At 42.0% G+C, this 19315-nt stretch overlaps 1 protein-coding gene across 1 annotated transcript in view; it reads right to left on the reverse strand.

The window, feature by feature from the left end:
- Positions 1-6300: 6300 nt before the first annotated feature.
- The window catches only part of KLHL7 (kelch like family member 7), a 50165-nt gene continuing 37150 nt past the window's right edge, over positions 6301-19315 (reverse strand). The window contains exons 8-11 of the mRNA XM_079786040.1: positions 14400-14640; positions 11693-11894; positions 9184-9281; positions 6301-7730 (exon numbers count right to left, since the gene is read on the reverse strand). Coding sequence (XP_079642166.1) covers positions 7447-7730; positions 9184-9281; positions 11693-11894; positions 14400-14640 — 825 coding nt within the window. The 3' untranslated portion in view covers positions 6301-7446. The remainder of the gene's footprint in view (positions 7731-9183; positions 9282-11692; positions 11895-14399; positions 14641-19315) is intronic.

Consider the following 19315-nt stretch of genomic DNA (forward strand, 5'->3'; position numbering starts at 1 on the left):
ACAGACTCACGCATGGGGAGGGGGTCCCAAAGGGGTAGCCCACTAAGCCCCTTTTCCCTCAGGATTATAAAGGCTGCAATTCTTTGTCCTGATATTCTCCTCTGATTGGTCACTATAGCAGCGTTAGAGCTCAAACCCCACATGGGGTCCCCCCTTATTTTTCTCCCCCTCTTCTGGTAAAATTCTCTATTCCCTGTGAAAATCTGTTTTCCTCTTTCTCCCGTTTGTTTCCCCCTTATCTTCTGTGAATGGGTATCTTCCTCTCCCTGTAGGCTGCGGAGCCTTTAGTTCTTGGTGAATGTATGCCTTTTGGCAGCTCCCAGCCGCCAGCAAACGGTGCCTCTCCCATGGACCCTCTGTATTTTTAATACATATTTTTAAATTGATTTCAGAGAGGAAGGGAGAGGGAGATAGAAACATCAGCTGCCTCCTGCACGCCCCCCACTGGTGATGAAGCCCGAAACATAGGCATGTGCCCTTGACTGGAATGGAGCCTGGGACCCTTCAGTCCACAGGCCAGCACTCTATCCACTGAGCCAAACCAGTTCGGGCAGACCCTCTGTATATATATATATTTTTTATGTTTATTTATTTATTTATTTTTAATTTCTTTATTAAGGTATCACATATTTGTCCTCATCCCCCCATTCCCATCCCACACCCCTCCCCACGCATGCCCCCACCCCCCTGTTGTCCTTAACCACTGGTTAGGCTCATATGCATGCACACAAGTCCTTTGGTTGATCTCTCCCCTTCACCCCCACCCTCCCCTCCCCTCCCTCTGAGGCCCGACAGTCCGATCGATGCCTCCTTGTTTCTGGGTCTGTTCTTGTTCATCAGTCTATGTTGTTCATTATTTCCCCTAGATGAGTGAGGACCCTCTGTATTTTTAAAACTCCCTAAACCTGCCTATTTTACCTCTAAAAACTCAGTGTTTTGTTTCTTTGGTTACAACGAATCAATAAACCAGACTTGGTTGGGTTGCAGGTTTGTCCCTGGTGGGTTTTCAACAGGTGTGTGCAAGAATGTTTAAAACATGCAATACCTGACTATTTAGTCAGAAGCACTGACCTCTTTTCCCTAAGACAGTCAAATAAAAAAATGGCAAAGGCCAATACAATAGCTATTTGGTGTGAATGACTAAAAATTATACCTTTTTGTTACGTCAGCAAAAATTATATATATGTGTGTGTGTATGTATGTGTATATATACTAGATGCCCAATGCACTAAGATTCCTGGCTGCCAGCACAGCCTTTGCTCTGGCCCAGAGCTGCCTTTCCTCCTTCCCATGCTGCCCAGAGGCCCAGAGTGGCTGGGGCGGTATGAAATGCCTGTGTCGTTGTCATGGCGATGATGCAAGCGTCCTGCCCTGGCTGCTGGGTGCCTGTGTATGCAAATTAACCCACCATCTTTGTTGGGTTAATTTGCATACCCACGCCTGATTGGCCGTGGGTGTCACGAAGGTACGGTCAATTTGCATCTTTCTCTTTTATTAGTGTAGATGTGTGTGTGTGTGTGTGTGTGTGTGTGTATTATTATATATATATTATACACACATACATCTACACTAATATATATATATTATTATATATATATATTATATATATATATTATACACACACACACACACACACACACACACACACATATACACACACACACACACTGAGTGGCCAGATTATGATCTCTGAACGCATAATAATCTGGCCACTCAGTATATACATATATATCCTACATAATAAAAGGGTAATATGTAAATTACCATCACTCCGCTACGCCCACGATTGGGCCAGTGGGAGGCGCAGGGGGCGGGACTCGGGGTGGCCAGGGTGGCCGATTGGGCTGGCGGGACGCTGAGCTCGCAGCGAGCTCAGCGTCTGTGCCATGGCTGTGCTGCGGCACAGAAGGGGCCTCTGGGGCAGTGAGCCCACGTCCTGCTGCAGACCATCAAAAGCGGGGAGCGAAAGCGGGGGAGATGGCTGTCTGTCCGCTCCGGCACCAGGCCTTTCGAAAGCCTCCGCCGCACCAGAGGCTTTCAAAAGGCCTGGTGCACCAGCGGACAGCCAGCCAGCTCCCCCGCGATCGAAAGCCAAAGCAGGGGAGCTGGCTGGCTGTCCGCTCCGGCATCAGGCCTTTCGAAAGCCTCCGCCGCACCAGAGGCTTTCGAAAGGCCTGGTGCACCAGCGGACAGACAGACAGCTCCCCCACGATCGAAAGCGGGGAGCTGTGTGTCCGCTCCAGCACCAGCGGACCCCCTGCCATCAAAAGCGGGGAGCAGGCTGATAGCAGTGTCCGCGGAGCATGCTAGGCTTTGCGGGGCAGTGGATATGGCCTGGATGGCAGGTTAGGCCTAGGGGACCCTACACGTGCATGATTTAATCATGCACTGGGCCTCTAGTATATATATTAGAGGGCCAGTGCACGAATTCGTGCATGGGTGGGGTCCGGCCAGCCTGGCCAGGGGGAGGGAACATGGGTCGTTGGCCGGCCTGCCTGCTGGTTGAACTCCTGGTCGAGGGGACAATTTGCATATTAGCCTTTTATTATATAGGATATACACTGAGTGGCCAGATTATTATGCGTTCAGAGATCATAATAATCTGGCCACTCAGTGTGTGTGTGTGTGTGTGTGTGTGTGTATGCATATATATATTGGTGTGAAGAATTTTAGTAATGAGTTTGTGTGTGCCAGGAAATAAAAACGGTTGAAAATCCTGGTTTCGGATGATTGACTCTTGTACTTGCTCACATACTTTGGATTTTGAGAACAGCAGAATCTGCAGGAGCACTGGGAGTAACTGGTGCAACCTAGTTTATCTTTTTAAAAAATAAACCTAACATTTTTTAAAATCAGTTTATTCTAAAACAAACTTGAGTTTCACATATAGAATAAAAAACGTTTCTTCCTGAGCCACTTGCAACTATATTGCAGACCTGATGTCCCATCACCCAAATACCTACTGTATTTCCTACAAATAAGGACATTCTCCTTCTTAACCACAATACAATCAGCAAAATCAGGACATTAATATCGATGTATTACTACCATCTAACCCTTAGATTCCATTCATGTTTTGTCAAATGTCCTAATAACATCCTTAAAAAAAAAAAAGAATCCAGTTCAGAATCACTGTTGCCTTATTTGTATTTCCTTTTTTTATTAAATTTTATTTTTCCATTACATTTTACATTCAACATTATTTTGTATTAGTTTCAGGTTTACAGCATAGTGGTTAGATAATACTTTACAAAGTGTTCCCCGATATTTCCAGTACCCATCTGGCACCATATAGTTATTACAATGCAGTGATGGGCAACCTTTTGAGCTTGGTGTGTCAAACTTCGCCAAAAAACTGAGCATAACTCGGGTAGTGTGTCACTTTGAGGAAAAAACTAACTCCAAGACTCTAGTCGCAAATGTTTCATCCTCAGGAGCAGCAAATGTTTCATCCTCGGCATGTGGCCGCGTGTCATCAGAAATGGCTACGTGTGTCAGTGCTGACACGCGTGTCATAGGTTCGCCATCACTGCCCTATGCTGTGCTTTTTACGTCTCCATCACTATTTTGTAACTACCAATTTGTACTTCTTAATCTCTCCACCTTTTTTACCCAGCTCTCCAACCCCTCTCCCCTCGGGCAACCATCAGTCTGTTCTCTGTATCTACGAGTCTGTTTCCATTTTGTTTGTTCATTTGTTTTGTTCTTTAGATGCCACATATAAATGAAATCATGTTGTTTCTGACTTATTTTTCTTAGGATAATACCCACTAGGTCCATCCATGTTGTCGCAAATGGTCCTTTTTTATGGCTGAGTGGTATATACATAATTTCACCACTTTTTAAATTTTATTTTCATTTTTTTATTAAGGTATTATATGTGTACATATCTTACCATTGCTCCCCCACCCCACTCCCATACATGCCCTCACCCCCCAGAGTTTTGTGTCCATTGGTTATGCTTATATGCTTGCATACAAGTCCTTTGGTTGATCTCTTATCTCCCCCACCTCTCCCTAACCTTCCCGCTGTAATTTGACAATCTGTTTGATGCTTTACTGCCTCTGTATCTATTTTTGTTCAACAGCTTATAATTTTTTTTATTATCCATAGATGAGTGAGACCATGTGGTATTTTTCTTTCATGGACTGGCTTATTTCACTTAGCATGATGTTCTCATCTATTAATGAATACTTGGGTTGCTTCCATATCTTGGCTATTGTAAATAATGCTGCAGTGAACACAGGGGTGCATATATTCTTTCAAATTAGAGTTTTGGATTTCTTCAGATATATACCCAGAAGTGGAATTGCTGGGTCATAAAGCAGTTCCATTTTTAAATTTTTTGAGGAACCTCCATACACTTTCCCATAGGGGCTGCATCAATCTGCATTCACACCAACACTGCATGAGGGTTCCCTTTTCTCCACATCCTCACCAACACTTGATATTTGTTTATTCATTGATGATAGCCATTCTGACAGGTGTGAGGTGATATCTCATTGTGGTTTTAATTTTCATTTCTCTGATGATTAGTGACATTGAGCATCTTTTCATAGGTCTATTGGCCACATGTATGTCCTCTTCAGAGAAGTGTCTATTCAGGTCCTCTGCCCATTTTGTTTTTTTTTAGTTGGATTGAGTTTTTGGTGTGGAGTTGTGTAAGGTGAACATCCTCCATTCAGTAGGTTGTATTTTCATTTTTTTTAATTTCCTTTGCTGTGTAAAACCTTTTTATTTGATATAGTCCCCATTTTTTTCCCCTTGCTGGAGGCGATATATCAGAAAACATATTGATGAGAGATGCCAGATTTGCCTATGTTCTCGTTTTATTGTTTTGAGTCTTACATTTAAATCTTTAATCCATTTTGAGTTTATTCTTATATATGGTGTGAGGTGGTCTAGTTTCATGTTTTTGCATGTATCTGTCCAATTTTCTCAACAGCATTTATTGAATAGACTATCTCTACCCCATTGTATGTTTTTGTCTCCTGTCATTGACCATATATTGCCTTACTCATATTTCTTTAGTCTCCTTTATTCTGGAATATTTCCTCAGTCTTTCCTTGACTTTCATGACCTTGACACTATTGAAGGCTGTAACTTTTTTGTAGAAGTTCCTCAATGCAGATTTATCTGTTTTCTCATGACACATTCTTCCCCCTCCCCCCAATAGAGTGAAAACTTCAAAACCCAACATAAAAAAATGTTCAGAATAGGCAAATCTAGAGAAAGATTAATGGTTGCCTAGGACTGGGTTGAATAATATCTCCCCAAAATTCATGCCCACCCAGAACTTTAGAATGTGACCTATTTGGAAATAGGGTCTTTGCAAATGTCATCAGCTGAGATGAGGTCATAGTAGATGGGGTTAGGGTGGGCTAAATCCAATGACTGTTGACCTTATAACACCATATAAAGTCTCAGAGAGACATAGGGGAAAAGGCCATGTAAAGACAGAGGCAGTGAATGAAGTGAGGCAGCTCTAAGCCAAGGAATAGCAAGGACTGCCAGCAACTACCAGAAGGTAGGAAGAGGCTTGGGTAGTTTCTGCCTCAGAGCCCCTAGAAGGAAGCACCCTGACCCTTGATGTAGGACTTCTGCCTGCTGAACTGAGTACATTTCTGGCCCTAACCGGTTTGGCTCAGTGGATTGAGCATTGGCCTGCGGACTGAAGAGTCCCAGGTTCGATTCCGGTCAAGGGCATGTACCTTGGTTGCGGGCACATCCCCAGTAGGGGGTGTGCAGGAGGCAGCTGATTGATGTTTCTCTCTCATCGATGTTTCTGACTCTTTCTCCCTCTCCTTTCCTCTCTGTAAAAAAAAAATCAATAAAAAAAATATATTTTAAAAAGGAGTACATTTCTGTTGTTTTAAGCCACCAAGTTTGTAGTAATTTATTGCAGGAGCCATAGTGAAATGAGACATGGGGGTAATGGTGAGTGACTGCTAATGAGTATGGGGTTTCTTTTTGTGGTGATGAAAGTGTTTCAAAATTGTGGTGACAGCTGCACAACTTTGCGAATATATTAAAGACCACTGAATGGTACACTTTAAATGGTGAAGTGTTTGATATGTACATTATATCTTAATAAAGCTATTATGTACATAAAAAACCCTATATAAACAGAAACATATCATAATGCTTTTTACAGTTCCATTTTCATTTAAACATTTTTAGTGTTTAAGATTATACAACTCCCATATAGAGAAAACAAAATTAAAATAGGAACACTGCTTCACAAATTTAAAAAAAAATCATTAACACATCTAAAATAAAGAATGAATAGAACTTAGCAGTCTGTTTTAAGTTAAAAAATATTTAATATTACCAGATAAAAACATTGATGGTGACAGCTTTATATAGCTCATTCCATACATATCATAATGTAAACGGGCAAAACATTAGTAGGAAGAAATGAATAGATGGGTTTGTAAAAGACCTGTTGACCTCACAAAAGCAATTAATAAGAGATGACAAATATGCAATTCAAATTACAAAACTTTTAGATACAATGGGATCAAATATCTCTGATGTATCTTGCTAAGGAAAAGAAATCATGTACCTTTTAATCCATTAGAAGTTCAAAATCAACACTGATATTGTATAATTATCAGTACTATTCTAGTGACCTATAAATTTGATATAAATAGCTTTATTTTTGGCTAGTCAATCATTCCTATTATAAATGGATTTTATTTGAAATGAGGACTAAAGAGACAATCATTTTTTAAGCCCTGGGTAACACAGTGACAAATTAATAATGGGTGCTAAGCTTGACATTTCTGTTTAAAAGATGGCATATATTTAATTGGATTAAATATATTTCATCAGGAGTTTGGTACATTTTTAAGTCCCAAAATGCAATTATGAAGTTTGTGAGAGAGTATGCACATGCCTCGACTCACTCTGCCTTACTTTTAAAAATGGAACACATTTGGCACTGAATGGAACAAACGAAGACAAGCAAAACTATGGGAGACTACACTGCTCCATACTATTTTTTAGTTCTTGACTGAACTGAAACAAACAGCCTAACTACATAGCACTTCTGTGATGTATGAAAATAGAATCTAGAGCTAAGATGAGACTGTTCACTGATGAGCCAATCTCCCACTCTGTGATAGTCATAGTTACAAATGCGAAATTCATTTAAGAAAAATTCATATTTTCACCAAATGCTTAGTATTTTTCAAGTTTTCTTGCTAGATATGTTCATGATTAGGTGGACAGCTAAAATGTGGTCTGAATTAAGTAAGGAACTCTGACTTTATAGGGATCTTTCTTTACTTGAAACTTCCTTTAAAAAACAAACAAAAACAACAACAACATACACACAAAAAAACCCAAAACCGACCAAACTAAAACTTTGTAACCAACTCTTGGAACAAAGTATTGGTGGCCATATTTTTGAGTCTCCAATAAATCTTGAAGTTCACTCATTTTTCATGTTTCAAGGGTTTCTTCATTTGCTCCACAAGTATCAACAACACAAATTAAACAACTTGTTACTGGAAAAGCTCGAACTTTGGAGTTGGCAAACCATTTATCTGTTTCAGTATTATATTCAAGGATGTGTCCTAATCGACCCACACCTTGAAAACCAGCCAAGACGTAAACTATAGAGCCAACCGCTGCACACTTCACTGTTACACCCTTCCATGGCATCGGTGAGACCATCTTCCATTCATTTAATTTAATATCATAATATTCCACATTGTCCAGACCACCTTCAAAAGAATAAAACAACATGAACTACATAAACAATTCTAAGAACATCTCTTAAAGTAATATTTCTTTTCATTTTTCTAACATTTTATTATGATAATGTTTAAGTATGCAGAAAAGGTGTAAGAATCTTATAATACCCACACATCTATTCTTACCTTAACACAACAGACATTTAACTTTTGTCATTTTAGAATTATAAATAATTATGCAAAATTAAAATAAAAAGTAAACCAAGCTGTGGATTTTCCTTCTGATTAACTTTAATTCTAATTATTCAAATGTCCCACTTTGTCCTTGTACTATTTATCTTTCAGCAGTTTATGGAAAATAGCAATGAATAGAGATAAGAGAAGGGAAAGTTACTTTATTGTTACATTTAAGTAATGCTTAAAGGTGCTGACTAAAATGAGGTTTGTGGAGTAACCTATAGATTCAGTCCAGAGTCTCCATTATTTAAAGCAATTATTTAAGATTTTAGTACATTATTTAAGAAAATAAAGCTCTGGCCAGTATGGCTCAGTTGGTTGGGCATTGTCCAACCAAAAAGGTTGCTAGCCCTAGCCAGTTTGGCTCAGTGGATACTGGGGACTGAAGGGCCCCTGGGTTCGATTCTGATCAAGGACACATGCCTGGGTTGGCAGGCTCGATCCCCAGTAGGGGGCGTGTAGGAGGCAGCCAATCATTGATTCTCATCATTGATGCTTCTATCTTTCCCTCTCTCTTCCTCTCTGAAATCAATAAAAATATATTTAAAAAAAAAAAAAAAAGGTTGCCAGTTCGATTCTCAGACAGGGCACATGCCCGGGTTGGGGGCTCAAAGGGGCGTATAAGGAGGCAGCCGCCAATCGATGTGTCACTCTCTCTCCCCCTTTTTCTTCCTCTATCTCTAAAAATCAATTAAAAATCTTAAAAAAATAAACAAGGTCAAACTGACTCATTTAATAAAATAGTAATACTAATATTTTCATGCAATTTTTAAAAATGTTAGGAAAGTTTGCCATTCAGAGCCTGGATACAAGTCCTAAAACCTGTATTTTAAAAGTTTTTAACGTTTTTTAGAAGTTCAAATATTTGTTATTCAATAGTTCTTTTTAAAAATATACATATTTTATTGATTCTTTACAGAGAGGGAGAGGGATAGAGCTAGAAACATCGATGAGAGAGAAACATCGATCAGCTGCCTCGGGCACACTCCCCACCGGGTATGTGCCCGCAACCAAGGTACATGCCCTTGACCAGAATCGAACCTGGGACCCTTGAGTCCGCAGGCCGACGCTCTATCCACTGAGCCAAACCGGTTAGGGCTCTATAAACTATAAACCATAAAAATAAGTATAATGATGTATGGGATAAACCCTTGTATCTTGATTTTAAGAAATGTTTCCATAATTTAAGATAAGGAAGTATCATCAAATTATTGGGAAAGTTGAACAGTGAATTAACACCACACACCTAAGCCATTCTGACCACCCACAGCAAATATCTTATCTTTTACAAACACCAGTCCATGATTCTTCCTTGCCTCAATCATTGGACACAGCTCAGTCCATCTGAAAAAATAAAAGGAAGTTTTTAGTGTACTGTTCACAGACAATATTAATTTATAAGAAAGATTTGTTATCCCAACTAAGTGCTCACTTACATACATACACACACACACACATCTGGAAGACTAGAAAACAAAAGCTTTACAGTGGTTTTGAGTAATTTATTTATAGGTGGGTAAATATAGATTTTATTCCCTTCAACTCAGATAGGATATGACATATAGAACATATCTGAGACTATTAACATGTCTTTGGAAGAAATCCATTTCCTGCAGTTCATAATAACTTGTAAAATGATAACAAAAAACAAGGGAAAGGTACATAAGAGACTATAAAGCACAAACACTGTCACATATGGTTTTAATATTTATATATGAATAAGTAAAACAAACTTATTATGGGCCTCTAGCATCAGCAAATTAGTAGTATCAATTACTATTCACATGCTCATCTTCAAATTTACACTTAGTACTTTAGCCAGCCCTAGTAACAAAAGTGCTATCATCCTGAAGTTTAATAACTTATTAGTATGTTGCTGTGTTCACAGCCACTACAACAAATACTGAGATTGAGAAATAGATGTGGATACAAGTGCTGAAGGACACTAATTCACAGGTAACAGCATCACATTCATACACATCATAGAGAATGTGGTTAGCTATTTTCTTCTATGATATTCAATCCCTTCTTTTGCATATACTCTCATGTACACAACTGACATTTCTGTTTGTGAAGGTGGTACTGGCACACAGGGTTGTGTTCATAATAGCTAATAACCAAAATACTCCAAACAACAACAAAAGAAAAAAATTGGCATAAGCATTAACTCTCTAGTATGGTTATTTCTATTTCTTCTTTTAAACAATGTAATAAATGTAACTTTTAAAAACATAATTAAGGCATAATGATTAACTATGAAGTAGTAGTAACTTATTTGTTGCCTTATATTTATTTTTAAAAAGTGGTTTGGCAGTCACCACTCTCATTTTCAGAGTACTCTGTAAGGTGAGGTTGGCAACGCTGCTCCTGCTTTTCAGGATAAAACACACATGCCCATCCAGGTGAAAAGACCAGCACATACCTTGGAAGTGGGAGAGCCAGCACCAGGCCTCCACTGCCTCTCCATGCAGTGAGCTCTATAGAGTGAGCTATCCAAGTGCAATCAACACAGTATTTGACTTGGAAAAATTCAATATATATAGCCCACTCTTCTTCAAATAGATCCATGGTATAAAGATACATGTTTTTATGTATATACTAGATGTCCCTGCATGAAATTCGTGCATGGGGGCGGGGGCGGGGCGCGGAGCGAGGGGGCCGGTGGGGGATCCCTCAGCCTGGCCTGCGCCCTTGGGGGATGTCTGACTGCTGGTTTGTGGGAGGTGACTGGAGAGGCACTAGCCCCCCCACCCCCGCCCCCCAATTGCTGTCGCCAGTTGCCTCCCTCTCCTGCATTGAGCGTCTGCCCCTTGGTGGTCAGTGTGCATCATAACGACCAGTTGTTCTGCTGTTCAGTTGATTTGCATATTAGGGTTTTATTATATAGGGTAAGTTTCCTGAAAGTTTAGAATTAAGGAAGTTTCACAAAACACTTTTCTTAAAATTCTGACTGCAGAGGTTTTATTCCAGACCTTCCAATTAAACACATTCAAGTTACAAAATACTTAAGAAAATTGTCAAAACTGGGAAGAAAAATTCTTAAAAATCATGGATGGACAGATCACATATTAGAAAGAAAATCTTAGTAATATATAACTTAATTTTCAAGATATATTGCACTCAATTCTATTTCTAACATTGGTAACCAGATGAGGAAAATATGAGTAAAAAAACTATTGTAACTGCATTTTTGCTTCAGAAAGGAGTTACTGATTATGCTTCTTTAAACCCTTTAAAAGCAGGAGGGAAGTGTAAATAAATAAATGCAAAAATGCAGTTACAATAGTTATTTAAGAATAACTTGGTTTAATAAACATAAATCTAAACATACTTTTATAAGCACAAACTCACAAAAGGCATTATACCTAGGGTTATAATTCATTACTATTTCTAATTAAACATATAATATTTCTTAATTAAAGGCAAATTTACTACTGATCCTAATTTTCCCCCTCCTCCCCTACATTTCCTGACCTCTAAAAGGAAGTTATTTCATGAGTTTGATCAAGCAGTCAGACTTGTCTCATTCATAGACATTTACTGCCTACAAGGAGGAAGAGAAAGAGAGGGGCTGCCACAGGGTATAACTGAAGCCATTTCTTAAGGTGCAGGGGAAGGGTCCAGGCTGTAAACATTTAAAACTGTGTACATTCTTAATATAAGAGCTAAATTCTTCCGTTGGGCTCTTTTTAACACATTTTTCACTGAGCTTACAAATACAATACTGTGAAACAGAGTTTGAAATCCATACGTACGTTTCTGTGGCAGGATCATAAACTTCACAGGAATTCAACACTCGGCCAGAAACATTGTTCCCTAAACTTCCACCGCAAACATAGATTAGGCCATTGGCTTCCACCATCCCGTGGCTGCAGCGCTGGGTCAGCATGCTGGGCTTTGTGTGCCAGCTCTCAGTTCTCGTGTCATAACACTCAAATAAATACAGAGCTGAGTTTCCTGGAAAAGAAGAAGGCCCCATCATGCTTGATGGAGTGTGTGTGTAGGCCTGGAGCGAGCTGACTGTAGAGGGAGTCAGTTACTGGAAGAAAGAATTTAGGGTTATAGAGTCTTTTCTAGACTCAACAACAGCAACACAATGTAGAAATAGTTGGTACAGACCTTGGAAAATATTCACAGAAGGATCTGTGGAGAGACTTATATACTGTAATTACATTTTAGAAAAAAGATTTGGTTTGATTTCAAAATAAAATAAGGAATTTTATGGATGTCCTCCAGCCCAGTGGTGCATGATGGGAATTATCCAAACTTGAAATGTTTATATAGAGGGGGAAAGCAACCTATTTACAGGTAGAAAACCCATACCTTAAAATATGAAAACTATCTGATAATATTCTGAGGTTTACCATATAATCTATATATATAAAGAGCCAGGGTCCGTAACATCCAAAATGACCGAAGGCTCGACTGACTGGAAGTCAGTTTTGCAGTCAGGGCTGGGTTGTCGTGGCGGCCCAGCACTGACTGCCACCGCAGTGGGCACCGCGACCCAGCACTAACTGCCAAGGGGGCTGTGGATCAGGCCCAGAGAGAGGCCGGGAGAGAGAAGCAGGGTCTGATCCATAGCCTCCGTGGCAGCTGTTGATCAGCACTTGCCTATCTCTTTCTCTCCCGACCTGGCCAGCAGCTGCGCCTGCACCAGGGCTGCTGATCAGCCCTGCCTCTCTGATCAGGCCTGTTGATAGGCCCGAAGATGCTGACTGGCATAGAAACCGACCAAGCAGAACCTAATCTGGGTGAATTGCGAAGGCAGAACCTAAGGTGGGTGCTGAGGAGGGGTTTTAAGGGCAACAGCTATTTGGTGTAAGGTGTAAGAAAGCAGTTCAATTTTTTAATAACTGGTTTGGCAGTATAGTGTATATGGCTGGCTATCAGTTCAGATATAGGGATTATGTATTTTTGTCTGCCAAGAGCATCTCCTCATGATGAAAAAGGCTCTCCCTCCCCCCATTTAAGCAATCCTATCCTATATAATCTATCTATACTACTAAAAGGGTAATATGCTAATTAGACTGGGTCGACCAGCCATCTTCCAGATGTCCGACTTCCTTCTGGACAAAGCCATGGTGGTGGGGGCCAAGGCAGAGGCTGTTAGGGGTGATCAGGCCAGCAGGGGAGAGCATTTGGGGGCAAGATCAGGCTGGCAGGGGAAGGCCGTTGGGGGCAAGATCAGGCCGGCAGGGAGGGCAGTTGGGGGCAACCAGGTCGGCAGGGGAGGGCATTTGGGGGCGAGATCAGGCCAGCAGGGGAGGGCAGTTGGGGGCGATCAGGCAGGCAGGCAGGTGAGCGGTTAGGAGCCAGCAGTCCCAGATTGCGAGAGGGATGTCTGACTGCTGGTTTAGGCCCGATACCACATCCCCCAAGTGGTCCCCAATTGGAGAGGGTGCAGGCTGGGCTGAGGGAACTCCTCCCCACCCCCGTGCATGAATTTTGTGCATTCGGGCCACTAGTCCTATATAAGAAAAGCCTAATATGCTAAGTGTCCAGTCGTCCAGTCTGCGGTTCAACCAATCAAAACATAATGTGTAATGATATGCTAAGGCCACTCAACCGCTCATTATGACGTGCACTGACGATCAGGAGGCAGACACTCCGACTGGTAGGTTAGCTTGCTGCTGGGGTCCAGCCAATTGGGACTGAGCGAGATAGGCTGGACACACCCTGGAGCCCTCCTGCAGTCCCTCCCCAGCCTGCCAACTTCCTGGATCCCTCCCCGGCCTCGATCTTGCACCGATGGGGTCCCTCGGCCTGGCCTGCACCCTCTCGTAATCTGGGACCCCCTCAGTGGATGTCGGAGAGCCGGTTTTGGCCTGATCCCGCAGGCCAGGCCGAGGGACCCCACTGGTGCACGAATCTGTGCACTGGGCCTCTAGTATTCTATAACAGCCACTGTACCACTAACAATTCTACTCTTCCTGACTTCTCTCGGTGGTTGTGTGGTAAGCCCTGAAGTCATGCTGGCCCATTCTTGAGTATATTATCAAGGTACCGTTGTATGTTTCAGTGGTTGAGCATTGACCCAGGAACCAAAAGGTCCTCCAGTTCGATTCCCTGTCAGGGCACATGCCTGGATTGTGGGCTCCATCCCCAGAAGGGGGCGTGCAGGAGGCAGCCAATTGATGATGTTCCTCTCTCATCAATATTTATATCTCTCTATCCCTCTCCCTTCCTCTCTCTCTAAAAATTAATAACACATTTTTAAAAAACTGGACATTTTTTTAAAAAATGGACCTAATCTAGGAAGTTGAAGCACTTTTAAAATACTGATTTATAAAGGAATAAGGTAAGCCTTCAGGGAAATGGGCTCTAAAATGTAACATATACATTTAAATTATGTCAAAAAATATCTGGATAAATAACACCAACTGTTTATTTAAATAGGAAAGCCAAGGTACGTGGCTTTAAAACACATGCCCCAAACAAAAACACTGAGAAAGTCCTTACCGACTTCAGAACCTCCAGATGTATAAATTTTGCCCTCTGCGGCACAGGCAGCGAGGCTGTCTCTAGGTGTTGGGGGGCCCAGTTTGGAATACCAGCTGTCCTTCACCACATTATAGCAGTCCATTCGTTTTATGGGGAAAAGCTGAGAGCCACCCAAAATGTATACAACATTGTCCCAAAACACGCATGCTGCGTCTCTCCGTTTTTCAAAGGGGCAGCGGATGTCCGTCCAGCTATAATCCTGAAACGGGAAAGTACAGGAAGCTTTCAGTAACAGAAAAGTATAATTGAAAAGGATAAAGCAAAGACATAGTTCAGAAAATACAAAACACAAGAATATGTTAATTTACTAGAATACATATAAAAATGTTTGGCTTGAGACTATTATCCAATGATGTGATTTTTTTCCCTAGTATGTTGGCAGAGGGCAAGAAGAAGACAGTGGCTGCTATGGGTCTTTTCTGGCTCTAAAATAAACTTCAATGCATCTGGATGTATCATCATCACCCAGTCTTCTATTCTTTCTGTTACTGAGGGTAATAAAACAGGAAAATTCTAAAATAAGCAAAGTAGTTTGTTATTAAAAAAAAAAAAAGCTTTTCTTCAAATGTAAATATCCTCATCCTTTCCCTGCCAGATGTATAGAGTGTTATAAAGAATTAATGGTTGCCCTGGCCAGAGTGGCTCAGTTGATTGGTGCATCTTTCTGTACACTGAAGGGTGATGGGTTCAATCCCCAGTTGGGTGTGTACAGAAGGCAACTGACTACTGCAATGTTCTCTCTCTCTCTCTCATCAATGGAAATCATGTCCTCAGGTGAGGATTGAAAAAAAAGAGAAAAAAGAATCACTGGTTAATATGAAGTTTAAACTGCCATTATCCTACCAATGTCTAAAGCTAGAAGGTATTTTGGGGACTTCTGTGAGATATTTTCTGTAAACATTGAGTTGAGCCAGTGTAGTCAGCCAGACGCTTAAAGTCATGACATTTACTATGAAATACTTGAGTATGGTAGTTCTCCATTATCCATGATGGATTTGTTCCAAGAGCCCCAGTGAATGCCTGAAACTGTGGATAGTCTGAACCCTATATATACTATGTTTTTTCATATGCATACATATAAAATTAGGCACAGTAAGGGATTAACAATAACTTAACAATAAAATAGAATAATGTAGATATATAAAATCCTAATATGCAAATAGACCGAACAGCAGAACAACCAAACCATTCGCTATGATGTGCACTGACCACCAGGGAGTGCGTGCGGAACATAGCGAGCATTGGCCGTGGTGGGATGGTGGAACAGGTGAGCGGGGGGTGAGGGGGACCCAGACCAAGGCGGGGTGCCGGTTGCTGTCATCAGGGTGAGCCTCTGGTGGTTACTGAAAATTCTTTGCTCCCATGTGCTGTGGTCCTGCTGGGAGCTTGCACCCGCTGCTGGCGCCAGCCCTGCTCGCACTCGCTGCAGGCGCCGGAGCCACTGCTTGTACCCGCTGCTGACACCCAGCCCCGATCGCTTGGTGTCGTCAGTGGGTGCAAGCAGTGGCTGCCGGCCCTGATCGCCCCTGAGGGCTTGTCCACCTCCCCCTGCTCCTGAGAGGTGATGGGGGCAGAAGCCGCCGCTCACACCCGCTGATGCTCACACCTGCTGTTGGTGCTGGCCCCAATCGCTCCACACCATCAGTGGGTGCGAGTGGGGATGGCACTGTCAGCATGTGGGAGCGGCGGCAGTGGGAGCAGGGCTGCTGGAAGACGGGACCGGGGGCCGTGGTGGGAAGGGCCTGTCAGGGGCACAGAGGATGGGCCAAGACCCGCCCCTATGCCCACCACAGCCTTGCAGCCCACAGTTCCTTTCAAGGTGCACGAATTCGTGCACTGGGAGGCCTGATGCATGAGATTCGTGCACTCGGGGGGGTCCCTCAGCTAGGCCTGTGCCCTCTTGCAGTCCACAGTCTGGGAGATTTCAGTTGGATATCCTTAGCGCTGCTGCAGAGGCAGGAGAGGCTCTGGCTACCACTGCTGCGCTCGCCAGCCGTGAGCCTAGCTCAGGGCTTCTGGCTGAGCGGTGCTCCCCCTATGGGAGCACACTAACCATCAGGGGGCAACTCCTGTGTTGAGCATCTGCCCCCTGGTGGTCAGTGCACATCATAGCGACCGGTCGTTCCCCCGTTCAGTCTATTTGCATATTAGCCTTTTATTATATAGGAGGATATAAAATCTAACTGAATGTGGAATCTTCTCAAAATATCTTTTTAAACAAATTTATCCTCACCCAAGGATATTTTTCTCATTGATTTTTATATAGAGTGGAAGGGAGGGAGGGAGAGAGTGATGGCAAGAGAGAGAGGGAGAGAGAGAGAAGAAGAAGGAGGAGAAGGAGGAGGAGGAGGAGGAGGAGGAGATGGAAGAGGAGGAGATGGAGGAGAAGGAGGAGATGGAGGAGGAGGAAGAGGAGGAGGAGGAGGAAGGGAGGGAGGGAAGGAGGGAGGGAGAAACATCGATGTGAGAGAGACACATCGATTGGCTGCCTCCTGCTCTCGCCCCCAACCAGGGCTGGGGATTGAACCTGCAACCTACAACTGAGGTATGTGCCCTTGATCAGAATCGAATCCAGGATCCTTCAGTCTGAGGGCCAATGCTCTAACCACCGAGAAAACCCGGCCAGGACTCAAAATATCTTATTGTACTGTACTAACTCTTCTTGTGATGATGTGAGAAGATACAAAGTTTATGTGAGGAGATGGAGTGAGGTGAATGATGCAGGCATTGTGACAAAGCATTAGGCTACTACTGACTTTCTGACGATACATCAAAAGGAGGATCATCTAGTCATGACTAATGAATTGTTTATTTCTGCAATTTTCCATTTAATATTTTCAGACCATGATTGACTGCAGGTAACTAAAACGACAGAAAGTGAAACAAATAAGGGGCACTGTTGTAATCTGTTCTGAGTAGTCTTGGAAACTTACTTTTTTCTTCCCAATGATTAGAAATCGGCATCTATCAGGGCTTCACAATGAGGGCTGTTCATAGCACACTCTTTCCTGACTATGTTTGATGACATCCAAGGACACCCGTGCCCTTCTGTGTAAATGTCTGGGGGAATGAACCCATAGGTATGACACCTATGATCCTCCCTTTTTGAGCAAGGAAGCTATAGTGTTCCTGCTGTTTCTGAAAATAATTAGGGTCAGACAGAAAGCCAAACAATTCCCAACCTCACCAAGTAAAGCAGTGTGTGTGATTACTAATGTTTAGTTCCCTGAGGGAAAATATATCAAGTGATATCTATGATGCTAATATCCTGTGTCTCAAGCATTCATCAGATTAGAGCAAAGTATCATAGGAAATGTTTTATTAAGGTTTCTTACCAAAAAGAAGAGTCCCTGATAGAGAAAACCTTGACTTCTAGTGTTGATAAACATTCTGCTTTTTAGGTGACCAGAAAAACAGAACCTTAATCTAATTTTTATTCTCAAATCAGGATCTATGTGTCCCCCTGGGTTACTGTGTGGTATGTATATTGGTAAGCACACAAAACTATAATATAAACATAACACTTTCCCAAAGCTTCAGTTTTACTCAATGAACACTGAAAAATGGGGGAAATAATTTTTTTTTTTTCCTTAGGGAAACTACATACCACACAATGAAAAATAAAAGGAGAGAAAACAATGACTATATGCTACAGGGAGCGATTCCCTCAAAAGTAATCTAATGGTTCTCTTACATATTCTGCAGATCTATTCATAATTACTATCTCACCAAGTACATTAGCAGAGAAATACAATTTCATTAATAAGATAAATTGTTAGCTCAGTGAACCTCAAGTCTTACCACCCTTACATCCAACTTATACTTAGGAGAAAGCAAGATGGCAGCTTTTCCATAGTTTCTAAAGATGTCCTCAACAATACTATTTCCATGCTCTTATTTAATTTAGGATGAGAAAACTGGTCATATATTCTTTTAATGATTTCCAAGACCTGCTACTCTTCAAATTAAAAATAACTGCCAATGTAGAAGCTGGGATTAAAACAAACAAAATACTTTTTCTTTTAGCTAGATGAGCTTAAACATTTAGACACTAGGATATGAGGTTCCAAAGAATGAATTCCAAAGAGTTTGGTAACAGAATAGTTCTAACTTTCTAATACTACTTAGGGATCTGAGTAGGGAATTAATGGGGGCTCATAGGTACCTGTCACACAGGGCTTGGGTAGGTTTCAGATTTAACAATTAAAATAAATTGCCCTCTTGAAATTATAAGCCCATGAGGAAAGTGGTTAACTTTTATGTGTGTAGTACATGTGTGTGACACAGGACAAGGCATATGCTTCTATTTACTTGCAATTTGGGCTATAATTTCTCTAGAAATCTTCAAGTTTTTAAATCTTCCAACTCTCCAAATACTGTCATTGGTCATTGTACATGTTAGACAATAAGCTTGATAAATACTAACTATCCTATATAATAAAAGGATAATATGCAAATGGCCCGAATGGCGGAATGACCAGTCGCTATGATGTGCACTGACCACCAGGGGGCAGACGCTAAATGCAGGAGATGCCCCCCGGGGGTCAGTGCGCTCCCACAGGGGGAGTGCCACTTAGCCAGAAGCTGGGCTCACAGCTGGCAAGTGCACGGTGGTGGTGAGAGCCTCTCCCGCCTCCGCGGCAGCGCTAAGGATGTCCAACTGCCAGCTAAGGCCGGGAAGCGGGCCCAAGCTGGCAGTCGGACATCCCCTGAGGGCTCCCGGACTGTGAGAGGGCGCAGGCTGGGCTGAGGGACCTCCCTGCCCCCACTGTGCATGAATTTCATGCACTGGGCCTCTAGTATATAATATTCTGCTTAATTGTTCATCTTCTAGGCAGAAAGTAAAATGATCTTTACAAGATTTTTTAAAAATT

This window comes from Cnephaeus nilssonii, assembly GCF_951640355.1.
Source record: "Cnephaeus nilssonii genome assembly, chromosome: 12".
Lineage (NCBI taxonomy): Eukaryota > Metazoa > Chordata > Mammalia > Chiroptera > Vespertilionidae > Cnephaeus > Cnephaeus nilssonii.